The sequence below is a fragment of the Anarrhichthys ocellatus genome, unplaced genomic scaffold, assembly GCF_004355925.1.
Source record: "Anarrhichthys ocellatus isolate YVR2014 unplaced genomic scaffold, GSC_Weel_1.0 scaffold28, whole genome shotgun sequence".
Taxonomy (NCBI): domain Eukaryota; kingdom Metazoa; phylum Chordata; class Actinopteri; order Perciformes; family Anarhichadidae; genus Anarrhichthys; species Anarrhichthys ocellatus.
This window is the reverse complement of record NW_022280058.1, coordinates 3,160,675-3,182,704: the sequence shown is the minus strand read 5'-3', so window position 1 is coordinate 3,182,704 and position 22,030 is coordinate 3,160,675. Positions and strand designations below refer to the sequence as shown.

The window sequence follows — 22,030 nt, the reverse complement described above, 5'->3', positions numbered from 1 at the left end:
ACACACACACACACACACACACACACACACACACACACACACACACAGCCCAATTCCTTGCTCTGTTTCAATGCCTGTCATAGAAGACTGAAGAGGCCTGAAGTGCACAATAGTGAGGAGAATAAACAAGCAGATGAGAACATGGGGAGCAAAAGAGAAAGGAAGAGCTAAACCTAAGGGGACATATAGGTGCTTACAAAAGGATACCAGAGACAAACAGTGCTGAAACTGATGAAATGAATAAATAAATATTCTACTTAAGTGGCTTGACCTTAAATCTCTCTAAAGTAAACTTGATATACTTTGAAGTCTGCACGACTAATGGACGTTTATTCACATTATGGATTAAAAATGAATAATAATAATTTTTTGGATTACTGATTGAATCCATCATTTTGTATAAAGTGTAAAAAGAACAGTGGGAAATGACATCTTCTATTGATCTGACTGAACAACAGTCTAGAACCCAAATATTTTCTAAGAAAGATAGATGAGAGAAAATATAAAGAAGTAGCAAACTCTCATTATTTAAGATCATTGGGCCTTTTTGCTTAATAAATGACTTAAAGTAATTGGTTAACATTTTGGGGAGACCAATTATCTTCTCTCTCTCTCCGAGAGTTAGATGAGAGGACCGATGTTATGTCTAAAGCCCGTTAGCTTAGCTTAGCACAAAGACTGGAAATAAGGAAACAGCTAGCTTGACTCTGCCTTCCAGCACCCCTGATTCGCTAATCAACCCATAATATCTCTGTCTCTTTTTTGTCCGTACAAACAACGTTATGTTACTAAATAAGCCACTGTGGGTGCGGTGATATTTGATTTTAAAACAGGTGACACAGATAGCGTGATGACACTTGTAAATTGTAGCGGTTTAGAGAGGATTCAACCCAAATGACATTCCAAATAAGGTACCGAATTCCCCATATATTCAACCACTATTTGTTAAGGCTTGAAAAATATCTAGTGAACGCCATTTGGGTCGTTATTTCATAAAGATTCTCTTCTGCCTGCAATGATCTGCTTAAGACTGGAACTCAGACTAGAAGCACACACACTGCACATTCTCTCAAGTCATTTTGAAACCACACACTTGACATTCAGCTGCATTTCAGTGCGCTGTACTTCATGTGTGCTGAAACATAGAGAGTGTGTTGGGCACCTGGGTTCAGTCATCTTGAGTCTTTCCCACTTCTGCACATCTGCCTGGCTCATGGAGGCAGAAACCAAGCTCACTGGTCGGTCCCTTTGAGGGAGGGGCTTACTCTGAGCCCTCCTACGAGCCAAGTCATCCTTCACCTTATTAGGTGTCGCCTTAACCTTCCCCTCTTCCTCCCAATCCTCCTCTTCCTCATGGCGAGAGGCGGAGTTTAAGAAAGGGTTGTCTCTGCGTGTAATGATGTCAGGGACTGCTTCTTTCTCACTGTCCATTCACAGCGCCAGTACAGTGGCATCACACGGCACACATGTCACATCAAGGTGAAGCAAGCACACGTCAAACCACAAGTGACCACAACACCCAAAGAGAACAAGAAAAGTAGGAGAATGGGAGAGAATATTTAGCAGTAAGTTTGAGAGAAAATGGAAGAAAAACGGCGACACACGCAAACAACCACTGGTTAACCTGATCTCCTTCTCCTGCAGTGTTTGCTGCGAGGCTCGTCGAATGCCTTCCCAGCGCTCTCGGTCTTTGCTGCTACAAACAGGTGAAGGGACAAACTGATGCATCTTGGGAGCAACGGGGCTGCGATGGGCTCGTCTGGATGCCAGGTCGTCTTTACGAACATCTGGAACTTTCCGCACCTCTGCCTCCTCTTCCACATCAGAGGAGGAGTCCCACGCAGATTTCTGAGAGCTCAAAAAGTCATTTTCGCAGCGAAGGATGATGTTTGGGGATGGTGACCTCACTTCCTGTTCCTCCAGTGTCGGAGGGCTGGGGTTGGAGACGAGATGGGGTGGCAAGGTAATGTAAGAGATTATCAAAGATCCATTGTTCGTAGCAATGTAGCAACATGTGGAGTTCGGATTTGACATGCGTCCACAAATATTGTAATATGGCATGGTCCCGTTACATCAAGAAAATACCACACCAACTTGGAAGTAATTTATGGCCATCGAAACCTCTATTGAAATATTAATGACTGAAATGATTTAAACGAACCTCAGCCGTACGTTAAACACAGCACAGTAGCGAGCAGTTAGTCAGATCTGCAAACACACTCATTAATAAGCCAGATTGCTTCTACCAGATAACTACACAAACCAAAAGTCAAACCTCAGCACTAGTGTGAATGGAGCATCAGGTAAAGAAAACCCACAAACAAAAATTACCATCGTCATGATCCGTTAGTGAACACGACCACAACTGTCAAACCACAGCAGCGGCGGCGGCTCTCATGCCCCTCCTCTCTGACCTGCTGAAGCGAATGGCAGCAGGCAGAACTTTGACTCCTGCCTTCTCCACCTTCTGCAGCTTCTTCTGCTCCAACACTTCCTGAGTCACCGCCTCCTCTTCGTGTGTTAGTTTTTCCCCATTATTCTCAGGTGCCCAAGTGACAGTCTTGGGAGTTTTGTGGTGAAGTCCGGTTCTCTTGAACTGCTCTGAAGGGGCTTGAGGGTGACTGGGGAACGGTGTGTAATGGCAGGGAAAGATTAGGGATGAGGAAGTTTGGGTGTTTTGTGTGATTTACCTTTTCCTTCAGCTCAATTTGTGGATTTTTTCCATTGCAGCACTAAGTAACATGGGTATAAAATGCATAATTTGCATCGGAGTTATTTAAAGCACTGATTGGTTGGTCCATTACCTGCGCTGCTCTCCTTCCTCCGTATGTGGTTTTCGTCGTGGAGTCGGGATGTAGGAGCTGGCGTTGGTTCGGTTGGGAAGAAACTGGTTAAAGGGAATGGAGATTCTTGATTCACTGCTGGCAGTCCGTCTGGCCAACATGTCATCCTTCCGCACATCTGGCCTCCTGCCGGAAGCATCGGCCTCCGAGTCGCTGCCTCGCCCTGGGCAGAGAGCAATGGAGCATAATAGAGAAGTGAAGAGAGGGAAGGTTAGAAAGTATGTCAGGAATTATTTTAATTGGGCCTTGCATAATAACTTCTGTAAATGCCGAACGATATTCAAGACATATTAGCTCCATTTTGTTCATAATATCTCCAATGATATTACCAATTTGCTCCATGTCAGTAAGGGCAAAAACACTTTTAAATTAAATGGGACATGACATTTCTAGACACTTTTAAGCTTTTTAGGCATTTACAGTGACACCACACGGCAAAATCAGCTCTGTATTTGTCCATGGGGCTGCCCTTCTTCTATATTAACTTTGAAAAGACTGACAATGTAGTTATGTGTCTCTCGTTATTATATTGGCAGTCACTGAGGAACATTGATCACTTCTTCTCTTACCATCTGTTACAAGGTTATTGTGCATACATCTATGAAGTATTCTGCAAACACACAGCGAGACAGAATCCCGTGTCTTTCTTCGTTGTTGGGTAATACACATTAGTTGGTAAGGCAGCACACTTTCTCTGTGGCCTCCTGGGAATGTGGGGAATAAGTCTATTCCCGGCTCTGGAATAGCGTTTTTCTTGTCACCCTGCTGCACACATATTATACTGTCAGCATAAAAGACACAAACAGGATGCCTGTGACACTCACCCTCAAACACACACATACAGACTGACATACGACAGGCAGGATGTTGACCTCAGCCTGTGTTTCCCAGGTCCAAATCTGTAGTGATTGCTACTCAGACCAACAGCTGCTGCATCTGGGGCACCCACACACACACACACACACACACACACACACACACACACGCACACACACACAGTGTCTGAGACATTCAGCTGCTGTCCACAGCCCGCCTGACTGGTCATAACATACCAAGGTTAAAACCCCAACATGTTAGAGAACAGCAGTCAGGCTATTTATGGATGAGTGAGTGGGTTATGTTTTGCTGCTTTAAACTCTCATGTTTGTACACAGATCACGGGGCTAGCTTAGCATAGTGACTGGAGGCACGGAGAAACAGCTAGCCTGGCTCTCTTTTATTTTTCACTTTTCCTACTTAAGAGACATTTATCAGAACCAACCATCGCCGTTGCCTCGATTCACCACATCAGGAGAAGGGCTGTGCTGTGAGCGAGAGCCAAAGGAGTCCAGACTGTCAGAAACAAAAGGAAACAGACATTGTAAAATCACATGAGGGTTTTCTATCAATGGTTTGGAATTGAGTTTCTAAAATGTAGTATATGTCAACAGCTGTATTTAACCTCTCATCAGCAATGTGAAATAGCCCTGGTGTGTGCGTCTTGACAGATGTCTCTCACCTGTCTAGCGAGTTGTCGCGAGTGTGTCGTGGTGGAGACAGAGAATCACTCCTCTCGGAGTCCCAGCAGTCGTATCCGCTGTCCCTAACGCTGCGCTTCTGTGAACTGTCGCCTCCTTCCTCACTCTCCTGCAAACACACACAAAAACACACATCAGGCATCAGGAGAATATCGGGAAAAAGTAGGGAAAATGCATAAATAAGCTCACTTACGAGAAAAAACATGGTTTGAGAAATTGATTGGAAAGGAGCAAAGGAGCAAAAGGAAGAAGCCAGGTGGTCTTGTTATTTTAATAGACTTCCAATTGATCAAATAGATAAAATGTGCAGAGCCACTCTTCTTTCTCAACTCTTATATCGTGTTTCTCTTTTTGGTCTCTCCCTGAAATAGGAGTAGCTGTGGTGTAACACAAACAAAAATGTGTTTGTGTCCTGTGTCATGTGTCTCTCCTGCCCCCCCCCCCAACAAAAACAGGAAACTAACAAATGCACCCCCTGCACGCTGCTATCTGTCTTTCTGTGCGTCCCTCTCCTCCCCCGTCCTCATCACCGTGTTCACTCACCACTTTCATGTGAGCAAGAAGCCCTTCAAACTCCTTGAGTTTGAGAGTAGGGCCGCTGTAGGATGCGCAGCCGCCGGCAGCCTTCCCAAGCCAGAACACAGTGTTCAGCACCTGAGAGACACAGATTCAGGGGTTTCATGTATATTCATAAATGCTAACATACTGGCATCGAAGATGAAGCAAGGTAATTAAATGAAAGGACAATAATTGCTCACATTTTTTATTTTGCGGTTGCAGTCAGAGTCCCTGATGAGAGAGAGGTGTGTTACTGTCGTGAGAACCACATTCAAATGTACATAAACACGACAAAAAAGCCACACGAGCCTATTTACTTGAGGTTAGCTCGTATGGAAGTGTCTTGCAAGTCCCCGGGGTCAAACAGCTGGGAGCTCTTCAGGCCCAACACCTCACAGCCCCGCAGGAAGACTGACAGGTTGTCCTACAAGACAGACAGCAGGGGACCCCAGACAGTCAGAGTTTGTCACTTTGATGAAGCGGCTGGTTTACAAGGACTAATGTCACACTGGAGAGTGTCTTCTTACCAGTCCAGCGATGGGGGTAGGCAGTCTGTTGATCTTTTTGACCAGCCCTGGTTTGATTGCACTCAGCAGCCTGAGTGGAGGAGGGGAGAAGCAGAGATTTATTGAGTCTTAGAGGAGGTTATGTATGTTGTTGCGACTTCAGACATCAAAAACCGAGTGGGGGTGATGTCAGGGGCTTACTCGCATAACAGGATGCCGTTCTCCAATCCGCTGCGGAAGTCCTTGTCGCCAAAGCTCTTCCCCGTAACAGCCTGGAGGACAGGAAGAGACAGATGTAAATGTTATGTTTTAATAACAGATTCTGTTGGTTATTTTCTGATTAATCAATAAATTGTGAAAAAAAATGTTCCCGTCAAGTTTCTAGAATCCAGGGTGATGTCTTCAATTTGCTTGTTTTGTCCAACCAACAGTCCAAAATCTAAAGATATTCAACTTACAACGATATAAAGTATCAAATTCTCACATTGAGATGGTGGAAGCAGAAAATGCATTTTCTTATTGACAATGACAGAAAATAAAAAGATTAGTATTGTGCAGATATCGATATTACAAAATAAATTATTTGATCTATTAATTAATTAGAATTATTGACAATTCATTTATCATTTCAGTCATTTATCCCACATAAATGCAAGATATTCTCTGGTTCCAGCTTCTCACATGTAAAGATTTGCTATTCCTCTCTGTTTTGTAGCATTGTAAATAAAATATTTTGGCATTTGAAGATGTATTTTGGGCTTCTGATACTTCTTATGGGGTCCCTGCTTCCTGACATTTGTGAGTTTAAAGGAGGAGTAAAGTAATTAAAAAATAATCAATATATTAATCAACAGTGAAAATAGGTATTATTTGCAGCCCTAATGCGATCGCTATAATTAACAGATACATATCAAGTATAAAAGTGATTGAAGTCTGTTGAAATGTGCCCCACTGTGTCCCTGACAGAGGAACCTATTGGTTCACCCATCCCCCAACATTTTTTGCTTCAGTAGAAACCAAATTAGAGTGACGCCAAGCCACTGACACACTGCTCTGTGCCCTCATTCCAGTTTCCCTGATTTGGATGCACACGGTCGTAGCCCGATCAAACGATAACCTCAATCCTCCGACCTGGACTCCAGTTTGCAGCCTATCCTGAAGAGGCAGGAGAGGAGGAGGAAGCTACCATTGACACACTAACGCAACACCAACCCACACACACACGCACTGATTTATAGAGCGGTTGTGTAACCAGCAGCCAAAGGTGAATGGAAGAAAAGAGAGATTCGACTCTTTGGACTTCTAATCCAGATTAGCATGGATTATAGTTAGCACCAAAACTGTTAACTGCAGGCACACACTCTCTCCGTCTCTACTGCTCATGTACTGTATACTGCATGCTCTTCTACATTCACATAACCTACATTTACTCTGAGCCAATATGACAGAATGTATCTGCAACTGACCAAAATAATAATATGAGGTTACTTTGATGGCAAAATACTTGAGTCCTTTTGCTTCTTTGCTTTATCAGTCTTTGTCTCGTCTTTATTTCTAGTGATATGCATGATTCATTTCCATTTATCCATGTACAGTTCTGATGCACGTGTACCACATGCATGATAGGAACACACATACACACACACACACAAAAGTGCATCTGCAGCTATGAAAATAGCCTATTGTTTTATCGTTATGTAAGTGATGACCAGATGTTCCCCATTGTCTTCTTTTTATTTTCCCATTCTGTTGTCGCTCTCACACACACACACAGACACGCACACACACAGCTGTTGGCATATGTCATGTTTATCAAGGTTTGACTCCAGGTCTTTGAAACAGTTACAGCATGGTCATGCATAATTGACGGGTAAAAGAGAGTACTGCATCGAGTGACAGCAGGACAAATGTGTTTGTGTTTCATGTAGGTAGTGTGTGTGAGAGTGTGGGATGCAGGACACAGACAGTAGGTGGGGGTGGAGGTGGTTAACGATTGGTTATGTGTAAAATGCTGAAACTGAAACACAGTAATTAGACACAGCGACTGATGTTTTGGATGAAAAGGTCTAGAGAATGTAAGCAGAGGACAAACGATTGTGTGTGTTACTGCAAGAAAGAGACACACAGCTTGTATGTGTGTTAAGTGAGCATCAACGTCTGCCACAAAAACACAGCCAAAGGCCTTGGGGGTATTTCCACGCCAGCAACGGTAATTCGAGCCTCCCTTGCTTCCTCTCTGTCCCCATGGTGGATTGCTCTGCTCTGTGTGGGTGAATGGCAGCAGCAGCTACCATTGAAAGCCTGAGCTGGGACTGTGTGTGTGGGGGGGCAGAGGAGAAGCAGAAGTAGGCTAAAGTACCATTTACTTCATTTTTACAGTTTTAACAACTTTAAAAACATGGAAAGAATGAGAGGCTAGAAAAACAGAAAGTAGGAGAGGAGAGAAATGTGCATTACATCAAGTTAGAGGTCTAAATTGTTGCTGTAACGCATTAAAGCGATGAGACAGAATGTTGGTAATAATAACATGGGGCCATGCTGCTGACAGTTTGTTGTTTATGTTCATCATGGGACAGTTAGGTCTCCTGAGTTGACCCTAGGTTTGTGGCTCTCATGTGTTACCATAATCATTGGAGTCACAGAGATGAGCATATATAAATAGATGATAAATAGAGTGTCTGACAATAGCTGCTGTTCTTAAGATATACTTTGGATAAAAAATACCTTTCACATTTTTCTGAAGTTGATTTCCTGAGACAGAGGCCAGAAATAATCTCTTTTCTGGTTTTGTAATACACAAGAACCTCAGAAAAATATAGATGTTTATTTTGTATGAAAATAGAAAATAACAGAAAGCAGTCACAGACAAACATGTCTGTCAATACAACTTTTGGTTTACATCGTACAAATTTAGCGAGGTCATATATCGTCTTTGTTTGGATTCAGAAATAAAAGTTGCAACTTGGGAAACAAATGAAAGATCCTTTCATCTGTGAAGCAGACAGTACAAATGGTTTGAGGACTCTTGGAAAAGAAACAAAGTGTTGTTTAATGACCTAAAGCAGATGCTTTGGTTCTGTGGTGTTGATGCACGGGAGGCAGAAACTAGGGCTGAATGTACTTTACTTCCAGTAAAGCCAGTTGGTGGAGATGTTGAGGGTTAGACCCCCAGTGTGATGCACAGACTGTTTTTATTTGCGGTGCTGCAGAAGCATTAGCCTTTCTATAACGTGATCCCGTGCTGTAGGCACTAATGGACTAACGTGACATGCAGAGAAGAGGAGAAGACACTAAAGAGGAAAAAAAACTGAAAGAGAAAGAGAGAGATTTAAAGTCATAATCCGGATGGAGGATGAGTTTAATCTGGATCAAAGTAACTAACCAGTGACTCAACACTAGCAAACATCTCTTCAACTGCTGAAAATTGATATTTGTTCAATATGAGGAACAAAAACACCTCCGTGTAATCCAAGCACACTTACTGTACTACATATCTTTATCATAGTAAAACAAATTAGTGGTAAAAGCATACTACAAGTTAATTTATGGTAACGATTAGGCGTTATCATAGCGTAATCACTGCATGTAGTACTTTTAATTCAATTAAATATAAAATGTGGCAAACAAATGATATTTTAAACTGACATTTTTAATATGCCTTTGTATTTCACTCTGCACTGTACATAGAACTGTAGTCATACTTATTCAACATACTTGAAGCTGTTAGTTATTAAATCTGTATTTTACCTTTTTTCTTTTGTACAATTCAAGTAAATTGTATAAAGTACAAAATTAAGAAAATGATTTGACTGTTTGTGTGCACTTCAGGGTACATTGCATCCTAAATAGGGTACAGTTTAGTACTCAGTCAAAGTTGAAACAACACAAACTAATGCTGCTTGAAAATTCTGCTCGATGCTAATCAGAGCCAATCCATCATGTAGCATGATGCAGCATGCTGATGCTTTGCAAAACACGTTGAGATGTCTGCGACTATTCTGGCTTCACAAAAAAAACCCATTGAGGCATGAAAGACGTCTCTGTCAACAGCAAGTCTGTGTCATCATTACCTCACAGTCTTTCATACAGTATTCGATGCATGGAAAATCCCATGAATCCCTGCTCTCAGACACAGCTGGCTGTCTGAGACCATTGCAGTTAATCTGCCTCGGACAGACAGCTGTGACATCTGGCACACACACACACACACAAACACACACACATTCTTCCATTTATTCCCTGCGTGACAGACGCCTAACTCTTGCTATGTATTGTATGCCGGTGGCAGCAGAGGTTAATTGCTGTCCCTAAAGTTAACTTTGTGTTTCTCTAAGCCTGTGCAACTTTAAACTGCTCAACGTCACATCCAACAGGTGTAAAGCACAGTCGATTGTGCGCATCAGCTTTGAGACGGTCTAATCCCTCCTTGTCTCGTTTTTAAACAGATAGAAAAGGTCTTGTCTGTGCCAGTCGTATTTCCTGCTGGGGTCACGGGGTGATATATAGCCTACTGCTTTACTGCCCCCCGTCCTCCCCCTGGAAACAGTGACACCTGAGAGCCTGCCCATGTTATGTTCCCATAGTGACCAGTGCCACCCAACCGGGGCGTGTCTGAGGAGCGTGTGAGCAGTATCATGCATCGCTGATTGACATGTGTGTGTGTGTGTGTGCGCATACGCTTTGCATACTCTTACAGACATGGCAACACACATACGCAGGCTGAAAATGCTGCATGGAGCGTAGTGCAGTATGGTATACCCTGAATCATCCCCACCTGTGAGAGCACATACATACAACACGAGAAATAGAGTCAGCCTGGACGGCCTGAAAATAACTGGAGAATTAGGAGACAGGAAGACGACAAAGCAAGAGGGACAGCGAGCAAAGACACCGCAGGAGAGATTAAGACTTAGAGGCCAGCATTAACCCGAGACTACACTGCTGATGTTACGTAGTATGTTTTTAAGTACAGACCACAATGTTTCCATTGCGTTCAGTATCAAAACGTGTCAATAATTGTAAGTTGAAGCCATTTTTGTAGTTCTCAAAAAACAATCATTGTGTTTGAATGCTTGGATGTACCAAAGACAACGGTACTGAATGATACGTTTGAGTTATCCACAGGTGCAAAAGTAGATTTGAGTATGTTGTGTTTCAGAGAAACACAACAAATTAAATTTGTAAATTAAGAGTCAAGCTAGCTTTTGTTTTTACCTCGAGCTATATTTGTTTCTTGTAAATGTTTGTATCAACGGGGAGGAAAAACTGCATTCTGTAAAAACACTTTTGCAAAAAAGATGGTTGTAATGTTATTCATCTGGTGTTTGGAGTGAAATTTGTGATAACGTGTTTATAGCTGACACCAAACTCAAGCACCGTATTGGTGCCAGTATAAAATGTTCTAACCATCAATTAGTGAAATAGTATGCTGAATACAACACGGCACTTTAAAGGTTAAAGGTGCTCTATTTTTTGTGAGAATTACTAAAAGCCTAGCTGATAACTTAATCCTTCCAACTGGGATATATATACGCCATCTTTTGTCATCCTTTCTTGTGATTGAGGGCACAAGTATGATGAGAGTAAGAGACATCATACTTCAACGTCACTCATTGAAGGGGCAACTGTGGAAGTTTGGTGGAAGAGTATCTGTGCATAATATCTCTAAAGCAAATATAGGCCAATACTCTCCACAGACAGAAAAGTCTTTTTTCATAAATGCTGATCATTTCGATTTCCGTGCACTGTATTTGGGACACTTGACAGATCTAAAGTGGGTGGATGGGAAACGAATGATCGACTTCTGTGGCCTCTGGAATACTAAAAGTAGTCATGGAGGAAAGATGGCAAACTATTCAACTTTGACAGACCGATAAATAAAAGAAAACAATCTTGGGTTGCCACCCCTCTCCTACTGGTTGGGACCAGTTCAGCCCAAACCTGTTTAATTCCTTGTGATCAAATATTTTTTTAGAGGCCTAAAGAGGTTAAACTATCAAGCTTTGCTTTTCTGTCCTCTTAATAAGTCTAATAATGTATTTGTCAACCCCTTGTGTCCTTACCCTGGTTGATAACCACCGTTATAAACAGTATAGCATCTTTAATACTGTTTGGATGCATGTTTAATCTGATTCAGAGCAATTAACAGATCTCTTTAAATAAGCAATCTTATATCTGTTTTGTTTATTTGTTCTGTTTTGCATGTCTTAGCCTGTCTGTCATCTTACTACTTCTATAACAATGTAAATCAGCATTATATCTCTGCGTTTTATTATAAGTGTATGTCAGGACTGGGTTTTTACAGTCTAGCAATGACTTTCACATTTGTCAAATAACAGATCTATTATCCAACTTCTTCTTCATCTACCACAAGGTGTAGTAGACCGGCTTGTGGGAGTCCTGTGAAAACACAGCCAAGGTGTGAAGTTAAAGCCAAAACTTTCACATTAAAGTATAATCGTGTTGTACATCCAAGCCTTTGGTTTGTTTCCCAAATCTGAGATTGTTGTTGGCAGGTATAGCTATAAGCTAAATCGGGGACATGCGAAAAATAGGTCATAACGCAGCTCCACGGGCAAAAAGAATGGTGATTCACCACTCAGGCTTATAGAGAGAGGCGTGTTTATCCGAGCAGATGATGGTGGGAGCGATGCAGCAAACCGCAAACGATAATCTCATCCGATGCGATCAACGGCCGGTAGGGGCCTACTGGTTACAGCATCTCATGCGTTAATACCATGGCAACCGGAATCCACTCGCGCACGAAGAAGGGGGCGTCACACCTTTATAGCAAGTCAAAATAAAAACATTGATACTAATCTAACGGGAATGGCTACTTTGAGAGGATTACATGTATGTTTTGGTCGGTGTTTAAAATCCCCACTGTGCTCCCGTGTGTGTTTTAAATAACACTAAGAGACACACATGTGTTAAAACTTTTGGCACATATGTTCGTCCACGCGCCGCAGAGCCGTTGTCCCACACGGTAAGCGGACACTGCATCGTCCCTACAAACAGGTGACGACGCACCGGTGCTGTGGGTATTTTTATCCCCCAGTGTGGTGCGTTTCTGTCCCCGCTGCGGTGCAGCAGTAGCCCCCCCTCCCCCCCTCCCTCTCCGAGCCTCCCTGAGCGGTCACTCCTTCACTTACCTCTATCCATTTCTGTGCCTCCAGACACGCTGGTTCGGGATGGTTCGTCCCCGGCTCGTCCATCGGCGAAGCATCCGGGTCATCTCGACCTGCAGCGGGGGTAGCCATCTCCAGGCAGGCCGTTTACCGAGGACCAGAGTGTGTGCGCGTGCGTGTGGGGGGGGACGGGACAGGGGACGGTGATGCGTGATAAGATGCGTTTGTGGTTCTCCCCTCCCCGTAAAGTCCGTTGTTATCCTCCTCCTCCTCGCTTTCTACCGTCGACCGCCCCGCAACTCCACACACCAGGCAGTGCGTTGCGTAGCTCTCTCGTGCTCCCCCCGCGAGTCCTGCTCAAACCGAGGTGTCGGGGGGGGGGGGGGGGGGAAGCTTCTCGCGACCCCGTCACTGCAACACGAGCCACGCGCTAAAAATAATGATTCTTGTAGGCAGCCTAACTACGCGAGGCTTCCGCCGCGCATTTTGTTTAGACGTGAACGCGCAGGCAGGAATCTATGCGGGGGAGGTCGAGAGAGATAGAAAGCAATAGAAGAGAGAGAGAGAGAGAAGGATGGGGGAGCTGTGAGGTCTGTTTGAGTCCATGAGAGTAAGTCCACAAAGACATTTCACATGCACCAAAAAAAGTCAGAATTATTTAATGTTTCCACATTTTATTTGCTTAGTTAATTGTTAAATTAATTAGTCCCAGGACTGCTGGATTACCAAAGACAAAAATCTACCCTGGGGCCTTCAGACCCTATAGGGACGTTGTTAATTTAGTCAATTAAATAACGTTATTTGGCGTTAATACTTTTATTATTTCAGTTGATATTGTGGTACATATTCCTACAAATTGTGTTTAATCAAATTACCACAAACACACAGTAAACCTGGGCAAAATGTAAAGAAGATGGCATCTATAGATGGCAGCTACAGTAGTGTGCTCTGTAGCTGGCGGGTACTTAAGGAAACACAATATCTATTTACTCTTTTTCTTGTGGAGAAATAATTGGTTGACCTTTAAGTGGATACATTTAAAATAAAGTCTATAGATAGAAATATCTACAAAATGCACGTTCCTCAGAGCATAATGTTAACTCCAACAGGATGCTAAAACCCACCAAAATGGCCTTACTGACCTCAAATATAGCCACAGCCCTGCCTTTAAGTTACTATAACAAAGAAGTATGCCTAAACTCTTACTAACTGTATTTCACAGACTGACCAAAGAATGGTTTGGCAGTCGTCAGTAATCAGTGCTGTTGATAATAAATGCGTGCACAGGATTTTGGTATACATCTATGCCTTTATCTAAACAGAATCCTGTCATTTAAGTCAATACACTGTACCTGCTGTTATGCAACACAGATTTAAAAAAAAAAAAAAAAAAAAAAAAAAAAAAAAAAAAAAAAAAAAAAAAGTATATCCACAGTGATGAGTGGACTGACCACACAATCTATCAACAACTCTGTGGTCCCACACCTCCCGTTTCATCCCTTTACAGGATGAGCCCCAAACTGTGAGAGCCACAGGACATCAATCACTTCATCATCACCTCATGTGACAGAAGAATGAATGGGCAGTCGGCTAAAAAGCAGACTGGTGTTTTGGGGGGGGGGGGGGGGGCTATAGACGAGTCAGTTTTAAAGCAAGAGCCAGAAAGACACCAGCAGACACATGTAAGTCTAATGGTTGCTTTATTGAATTCCCACAGCTGCTTCACCAACAGAACTACAGCAACATAGTATTTGAAAGGTGCATAAAGGTAAACAATTAGTGCACAGCCTAGACATACGGTACCATCACCCTGCACTGCACGACAACAACCCAACATAGAGCAGCACTGTATTTTAAACGGTCCGTATCGTGTTTGGACATCTTGTATTTGCTGTGTTTAACTTGCACACTAATAGTGTATTTTGACTATTTGTAGATGAAGTGAAAATCCATCGTCATAAAAAAAAAAAAAAAAAAAATGCAGACATATTTCAACTGTATTCATTTCTGAAAACAAACTACTGAAATCCAAAACTATCATCTTGCACTTTAAAATTCAAACTTCTCAAAGAAAATGTCAGTTTTTCCAAAAAGACCACCACTCAAAAGGTTGTGTGTATTCTCCAATGGTTAAATTATTCCTACGGACACATTTGGGCTGTTCTGAGGAATGTCAGATCCTTATAAACTCAAACCACACAGCAACTGAAGGCGTCATGGGAAAAACATGTCTCCACACAAGTTTTCGGCCTTTTCCTTCTCACTCTTCTGTATTCTATTTATTGGCACAAAAGGTATTTAAGCATCAGGTTTTTGACAAAGATACAAAAAAAAAATAAATAAAAAAATCTGCAAAACAGACAAATGCACACAAGCAGTGGCGAGATCTGACCTCATGTTTTCCCATTGCTGAATGATATCACATAAAACAGACAAGCTTATATCAGTTTGTGTCAGCAGAACAAAAGGGTTTGATGGTGAGTTTGTGTTCATGTGTGCTTTGTTCATGAGATGAAAGAACAGTATGTGGCAACAATGTGTGCTTTATAGTGCATAGTGTCTGCAGATGTGTGGGTTCACAGGTTGTTTCTGGGTGCCTGCTCATTGTGTTTGCCATGAGAATGCTTCAGGACATTTTGGTTTCCTACCGAATATCTAACTGTGACAAAGAGCCACTGCGGAGAAACGGACCTCGCCTTGCTCCCTCTCCATGAATCCACGGCACACTTTGGCTGCATCCTGGGCATGTATGAAAAGGAGAAAGAAGAAAGTAAATTTACTGTGTAAAACTTGTATTAAGTTACATTAACTTACGTTTGATCCACTGTACGTAAAACTAGAAACACTGCACTTTTTAACTTTACTACATTTCTGACATCTGAGGTTACTCGGCTAAATGTTGTATACTCCCTAGTATACTATAGCATTAAAATATCAATACTGTAATATGAGGCTTGTTAAAATGTGGCTGTATTCATATAGCTTGTATATACACACACACACACACACACACACACACACACACACACACACAGTAGCACCTTAAGTAGTCCACAAAATACTGTAACATTTATATCAACATTTGGTCAAAACGATTACATGATCATTTGATTTCGGCCAACATTGCCCACTCACACAGTGGACTTGTGAATTAATCAATGTAATCTTACTTCAGGATAGTAGTTTATCACAACATTTAATGCAATATTTCATCAGTAATGCATGTAGAGCCCTCTTGTGGTAGTTTGATGTGACAATCCTACAGACCTGACCCTCCATGACTTCCATAGCATATCCGTATACTGGGACGAAACGCATTTCATTTTATCATAGTCATCTTCCTTATGCTCTTCCTAGACAGCTTAAGTTATGAATATAATATCTAACAAACAGACCTGATATTCACGGCTTACAGTGGCGGTTCAAGTATAAGGTGAAACATAACATTGCTTAAGTTCTAAATATCCTTTATGATCCCTATTGGAGATTTGAGAGTAGAGTGTGCATGAGCCACGTTTATTGATTGAATCAAGACACTTGGGAACGGCCACTCCCTTTTCCAGTTCATACCACCATGACTCATCACAGACCGAAAGAAACTTGGCCAACAATCCTATTTCAACATTTACAGAATGGACACCAGCTGTGAAAGAATAACCATAGTTTTACCTACCGTTATGAATGACTCCTCTTTGGTAGCTCCGTGCATCACTGGTCCATTCATTCTCCCATCTTAGGAACAAATAAGATTAGAAAATAAGAATCCACAACATGGAAACACATACAGGAATGTACACAATGAGTCGACGTGCTTACCAAATTCGTAAAGTTGGCCATTTGCATTGACAAAGGCGATAAAGTGGAAGTTCACTTTATCGGCTTCCGGCTGCGAAAGTTCAGGCGGGAAGAATTAATATTCAGAGTAAATACTGTGATACAAAAAGGCTTCAGAAAAGACAAACTGAAAGGTAACTGGTTCACATACAATTACAACGTCTCATCTCTCTGATTCCCCTTTCAGAACAGGGATGCAGGTCAAACCCACATCAGGATCTATTTGAATGAGTGAACGCGCATCAACTGACTCTCTTTCATGAACCTTCTCTCGACCAGGGTTGGATGCCGGTCGGAGGCTGCCCAGCTTTGGTGAACTGGCATTGCCACAAGGAACAGAAATCAATTCAACGATGCTACTTTTTAACCGACTCACTAACAAGAGAGAGCTCACACATGGGCCATCAGGAGAAAAAGACTGTGCATATAGATAAACAGAAAGGTGAAACTGAACTTATTTTGTCTGGTAATTAATCATTGTAACTCTCAGATTTATACTTAAGTGTTTGGAAATACACTGCAGACTGGAGTCTCATATGATTGAATCAAATGTGGGTTGACATACTTCCATCTAGTATCAGAAAGGGGAATGTGATGAAATCCATTAGCAGTTGATATTGTGGTTAAGCATCTTACCCTACACTGGCCCTGCACTGCAACCTCATTGTGAACCTCCCAGATCGCCTGGAGAAGAAAAAGTCAGAACATGTCAGTTTAATACTGCTAAAACAAAATCAGGTGTGACGACATATTCTTAATAGTGAATTCTGTAATCAGCTACCAAGGGTCCTTTAGAGTGACATAGATTTAGTGGTGTGTGGCGCCCCCAAGTGGGTAAAACAAAACATGTAGGTTATGCATAACAGAAAGTACAGAAATGAGGTGTTTATATCAGTTTTTGAATGTAATGGCATTAAATTTGAAGTTCTTATTTAAAATGTCATCTATCGCTTATAATTCTATATAAGACAGTAACCATATACGGCCTCAGATCATTAGCTCATAGACAATTAAATCTCACCGATACCATAAAAGATATTTTAGCCTTTGCCGATTTGTTTTCCCACTTTATGGAACAGCTGAATCTCCTTTCTTTAAAGATGAATCAACATAAAACAGCTTCTTACCTGGTTCTTCTCCAGATGTTTGGCACGGTCGTCAGCAGACATGTTTGCAGTCTCATCTAGAAACTTCTTCAGGGCAGAGCCACTATCTGAAAAGACCCAAACATTAAAAGGTAATCAGTAATTAATATGCCATTCATTCACATTAAAATATCCTAAATCACAACCTGCCAGACTAAATAACTGCATCGCCAATCATCAGTGTAAGTTGTATGAAGCACTTGTTATGGTCTAATTTTTCAGCCACAGATTGTAATTTGAAATGACGACAGCAAGATATCTCGGCACTGTGAATAGAAACTGCTGTGTCATTGCTACAGACCAACTGTACTTATTATGGTACCAGTGCTCGTTTGATCCACACTCACCAAATGTCATTTTGCTTTTGTTGTTGGCCACAGCATGCAGCAGGGCGATAGTCCCACAGGAATTGGCTGCCGTCTGCTTCAGGAAATAAACCTCAGAGCCTCCGGCAACCTTGTCTGCCTGCTGCTCCCTAAAAGACTCATGCTGCAACACAGACACGGATAAGAGCACGGTCATGGTTGTCAGATTGAGCTTCGTCATGATCAACTGCCCACATGAACACAGTGCGCAGTCAGTTATGTCACATTAAATGTTTGCGTGGATACGGTCAACATTGGAAAAAACGGCAATCAACCAAAATATAGAAATGTTGACAACTTATAACTCATGTCATTAATAAAGCAAAAATATATTATGGTAAATTTAACGAGGCATTGGAAGACGTCATCGTGACCTCTTGGGAACTGTAATTGACATTTTTCACAATCATCTGATATATTGTAGGTTAAATTCATTGCTAGTTGTTGCTTTATTTTGGCTGTTGACCCTGGGGATGTGGTCTGGATCCCAGGCTCACAATACAAGCACATATGAGAATGATACAGTCCAAGTTTAACAGGATAACTGGACCTTATATTGTTATCCTTGCTTCCATCCCAGCCTCCCCCTATTCTACCTCTCGCATAACAATAGAGCTCTTACTCCCTCTGCATCCATGCCCTTCCTGCACCTCAATCTAACCCCACCCGAGACAGCCTGCATCAGCGGCTCACCCCACCCTTCCATTTCCAGGAAGTGGTCTCCACCGCCATTAAACCTGTTATTGTACCTGTTGTGTCAGTGGGAAGAGCAGCATCAAGGCACAGCATGGTTTAGGGACGGCAGAGAGTTGATCCCCCTCCAGACCCAGCACGTCAACGAAGCACCAGCTTTCACCCACGCCTAGCTTGCTCATTATCTGAAAACACACAAGACAGGACAATAAACAAAAACACGAGAACCTAAATACATGTGGAAACAGCTGAGGTCTTGACATATAAATGATGCCTCCACTCCTTAGGGTGTTGAAGGATGCTGCGTTGTGTTGGTCCAGCAGGGCCACACCCTTTAGCCTAGACACTAGACACTGGGCTGGGGATGATGCTGCCGCAGGGGCATGGGGTCTTTTTTTTTTACCGGTTTTAACGGTTTAACTGCCACTCATATCTAGCTAGCTACTCTAAAACTTACCCGACAGTAGAATCAAGCAATTATCGTTACCAACACGTCACCATTGCTTAGTTAGCTTAACCGTTTCTCACCTTGTTCAGCATCTGAAACGACATAAACAAGAGGCCACAGGTGAGTTTGCGGTTTGAAAACGTTACGGTGTTAAAAAGTTAACAAACCACAGTTATTCCCCTCCCACCTCGGGGTTGATCTCCATTGGGGTCCACTCCATTTTTGCACTGTTTCGGCGTGACTCCGCGTGTTGTGTGTGTGCTTTCCTTGCCGGTTTGTAGTCGTCAGTTGAAGTCACAGCGCGTGCCCATATTTTATGCTGCCGGTCATACCACTTACCGGCAGACAGGGGGGTGTCCTCGATCAAATAACTGGTGATGTTCCATATTTAAAAGGCCTTCTGAGAAATATCAAAGGGATTTGAAATGCTAGGTTTTTGTTGCTACATATCTATTTATGTAGTTACATCCCAGATGAGATATTTCCTTCTTCATTAAAAAAAACAAGTTAGATTACACCGCTAAATGTGAGATCACTCTGGTCAAACCACGCTCTTTCTAGAAGCAAAGATGTACAACCCTAATCACTCCCCATCAACAATGGTTGTGGCCAACGAGTTAAATTTAAATATTGTTTGTCATCTATTTTATTGGTAACTGTAGTGGTGTGGAGTGCACAGATCACATGTTAATCATTCAGGCCATATTCTATGATAATATAATATTGTGAGCCCCTATGGCTGCATGAATGTCCACATTCGAACTAAAACAACTGATAATGAACTGTGTAAATACATTCTAACAAGTACATTTTCGCAAGTACTGTAGGCCTACTTTAGTGCCATATTTAGGTACTTGAGTGTTTCCATTTTATTCTGCATTTATTTGACATTTATTTGACAACATTAGTCCCTAGTTTTAGTTACATATACAGATATACTTTTAATTTGAATGCAGGATTTTAGAGTACTTGTAACAGAGGGTTTTTAAACTTTGGTATTGTTACTTTTAGTGAAGTAAAAGATCTGAGAACTTCCTCCATCACTGGTAACACAAGGTATTTATGTTCAGAATCAGAATCAGAACCGTTTATTTGCCAAGTACCTTACACATACAAGGAATTTTAACTTGGTGAATGGTGCATAACAATAAACAATGAACACAGTGCAATAGTCAAGACATCATTTAAAATAGAAACATATTAACATTTACAATAAAATATGTTACACAAACAAACAGATAACAGTACTTTAAAACAAGTATATTGTAAAAGTACCATGTGTATTTAAATATAGAAACATAGAAAGGATGTGCAAGGGAGTGTCTTGAGGATGTAAGAGTCAGAGTCAGTGGGGGTCATGGACTTTGTTGATGAACCCAACTGCAGACAGGAAGAAACTGTTCTTGTGGCGTGAGGTGAACAGTTTATGTCCAGGGTGAGAGGGGTCGGCTACAATCTTTCTTATTCGCTTCAGGGTCCTGGAAGCAAACAAGTCGTGGAGGGACGGCAGATTGCAGCCAATCACCCTCTCAGCAGGATGGACTCAATGATGGCTGAGAAGTGCACCAATCATTGTCTTTGGCAGGTTGAACTTCTTCAGCTGCCTCAGGAAGTACATCCTCTGCTGAGCCTTCTTGGTGATGGAGCTGATGTTAGGGTCCCACTTGAGGTCCTGGGTTATGGTGGAGCCCAGGAAGCAGAAGGACTCCACAGCATTGACGGGGAGTCACACAGGGGCAGGTATGTTTTTACCATCCAATATAAAGATAATAGTGCATTAAATTTGTTCTCGTATAAGGCACTTGCACCTACCAACATGGAAGGAGATCAAGTACATTCTGCGAAAAATGTCTGGACTGAGTTTGTATCGATAATGATAGAACACATGGAAGAACATAGAGATGTATTTCTATGCAAAAAGTTATTTATATATTATTTTTTTTTACAGGTAAGACAATTGTATGTTTTTGGTGGTCATTTTTTTGTCTTTTTAGACCATATTTATTACTTTAGAATAAATATATTGAACTAAATAGGCTGATCTTTTGTTTTTTCTCTAGACTTTATGCAATGGGTTTTTTACTTTCCAAACTAAAAAAATGTGGACATGCATGAGGCAGCGGTCTGTATAAAATGTCTGTGTAAGAAGACAAGAGAGGCAAGAACTCCAACCTATCTACTTTTTGTTTTCTCTGATTACATGGAATGTTGAACAGAGGAAACTGATACATTTGGATACTCAGCAGCTCACAGCATATTCAGTTGAACCCTGGATATAAAACTGCTTTCAGATTTGTTGCTGTACGGTCAAGATCTTTACTCTTAAATCTACTCGATCGGGTAGATTGACTGTAGATGACTGCCATCGGGTAGACACTTGATGGCTGTCGTCATGCATTCCTATCACAGAATGTTTTTGAACGCCTGGTGAAAGCAGCTCATGTGTGGTGGTTGTGATCCTCACAAGATAAGGAAAACCAAAAATTCACTTGTGGACAACAGAACAAAATCAGTTCAGTTTCACTTCTCCTCTCCCATATGCAATAAAAGGAACAAGAATAATCTAATTTTGACCTTTTACCTCAGTTTCCTGTGCACACCAGCGTGCCTATCTCGTAATTTGTGGAGGTGTACGGTGTACCTCCAGGTTGGGGATGGAGCATTGTGGTGTACTTTCGTCTCTTTGTCTCAATCCGCATGCAGTTAGTTCTGTTTCTCTGGTTGTTACTTGAACAATTACAATGCTGCGGACACAGAAGGTGACGATACACTATGACCCAGAAGAGAGATTATTTTCATCATGTGATATGAAGACCATGAGATACAATTGTTAGCCACTAAGAGGCCCTTTAGCAAGGCACTGGCCTCCGCTCAGTAACAATCTCCCCCTCTGTCTCTCTCTCTCTCTCTCTCTCTCTCTCGCTCTCTTTCTGTTTCTTTCTCTCTTTTTCTGTTACTTTCTCTCTCTTTCTGTTACTTTCTCTCTCTTTCTGT

The 22,030-nt window shown here is 41.9% G+C and overlaps 2 protein-coding genes across 7 annotated transcripts in view; both read right to left on the bottom strand.

The window, feature by feature from the left end:
- Positions 1-13,881, bottom strand: part of LOC116392024 (LIM and calponin homology domains-containing protein 1-like) — a 26,888-nt gene extending 13,007 nt beyond the window's left edge. For 3 of the 6 annotated variants that reach the window (XR_004213306.1, XM_031863134.1, XM_031863136.1), the window contains exons 1-12: positions 12,576-13,881; positions 5,626-5,696; positions 5,446-5,515; positions 5,236-5,342; positions 5,119-5,149; positions 4,904-5,014; positions 4,342-4,469; positions 4,105-4,175; positions 2,805-3,006; positions 2,415-2,621; positions 1,625-1,933; positions 1,163-1,423 (exon numbers count right to left, since the gene is read on the bottom strand). Coding sequence is in view for 5 of the 6 variants with exons in the window: in XM_031863134.1 (XP_031718994.1) it covers positions 1,163-1,423; positions 1,625-1,933; positions 2,415-2,621; positions 2,805-3,006; positions 4,105-4,175; positions 4,342-4,469; positions 4,904-5,014; positions 5,119-5,149; positions 5,236-5,342; positions 5,446-5,515; positions 5,626-5,696; positions 12,576-12,683 (1,676 nt within the window). In the remaining variant the exon portion in view is untranslated. The remainder of the gene's footprint in view (positions 1-1,162; positions 1,424-1,624; positions 1,934-2,414; positions 2,622-2,804; positions 3,007-4,104; positions 4,176-4,341; positions 4,470-4,903; positions 5,015-5,118; positions 5,150-5,235; positions 5,343-5,445; positions 5,516-5,625; positions 5,697-12,575) is intronic. The other 3 variants (XM_031863132.1, XM_031863133.1, XM_031863135.1) reach the window with 2 other exon arrangements.
- Positions 13,882-14,232: 351 nt separating this feature from the next.
- On the bottom strand, positions 14,233-19,333 carry uchl1 (ubiquitin carboxyl-terminal esterase L1 (ubiquitin thiolesterase)). The gene is made up of 9 exons (XM_031863274.1): positions 19,224-19,333; positions 19,117-19,128; positions 18,645-18,773; positions 17,878-18,019; positions 17,513-17,598; positions 17,022-17,069; positions 16,368-16,437; positions 16,225-16,283; positions 14,233-15,290 (listed from the first exon to the last, which is right to left on the bottom strand). The coding sequence occupies exons 1-9, from the start codon at positions 19,254-19,256 to the stop codon at positions 15,207-15,209; spliced, it is 663 nt and encodes a 220-aa protein (XP_031719134.1). The 5' UTR covers positions 19,257-19,333; the 3' UTR covers positions 14,233-15,206.
- Positions 19,334-22,030: the final 2,697 nt, after the last annotated feature.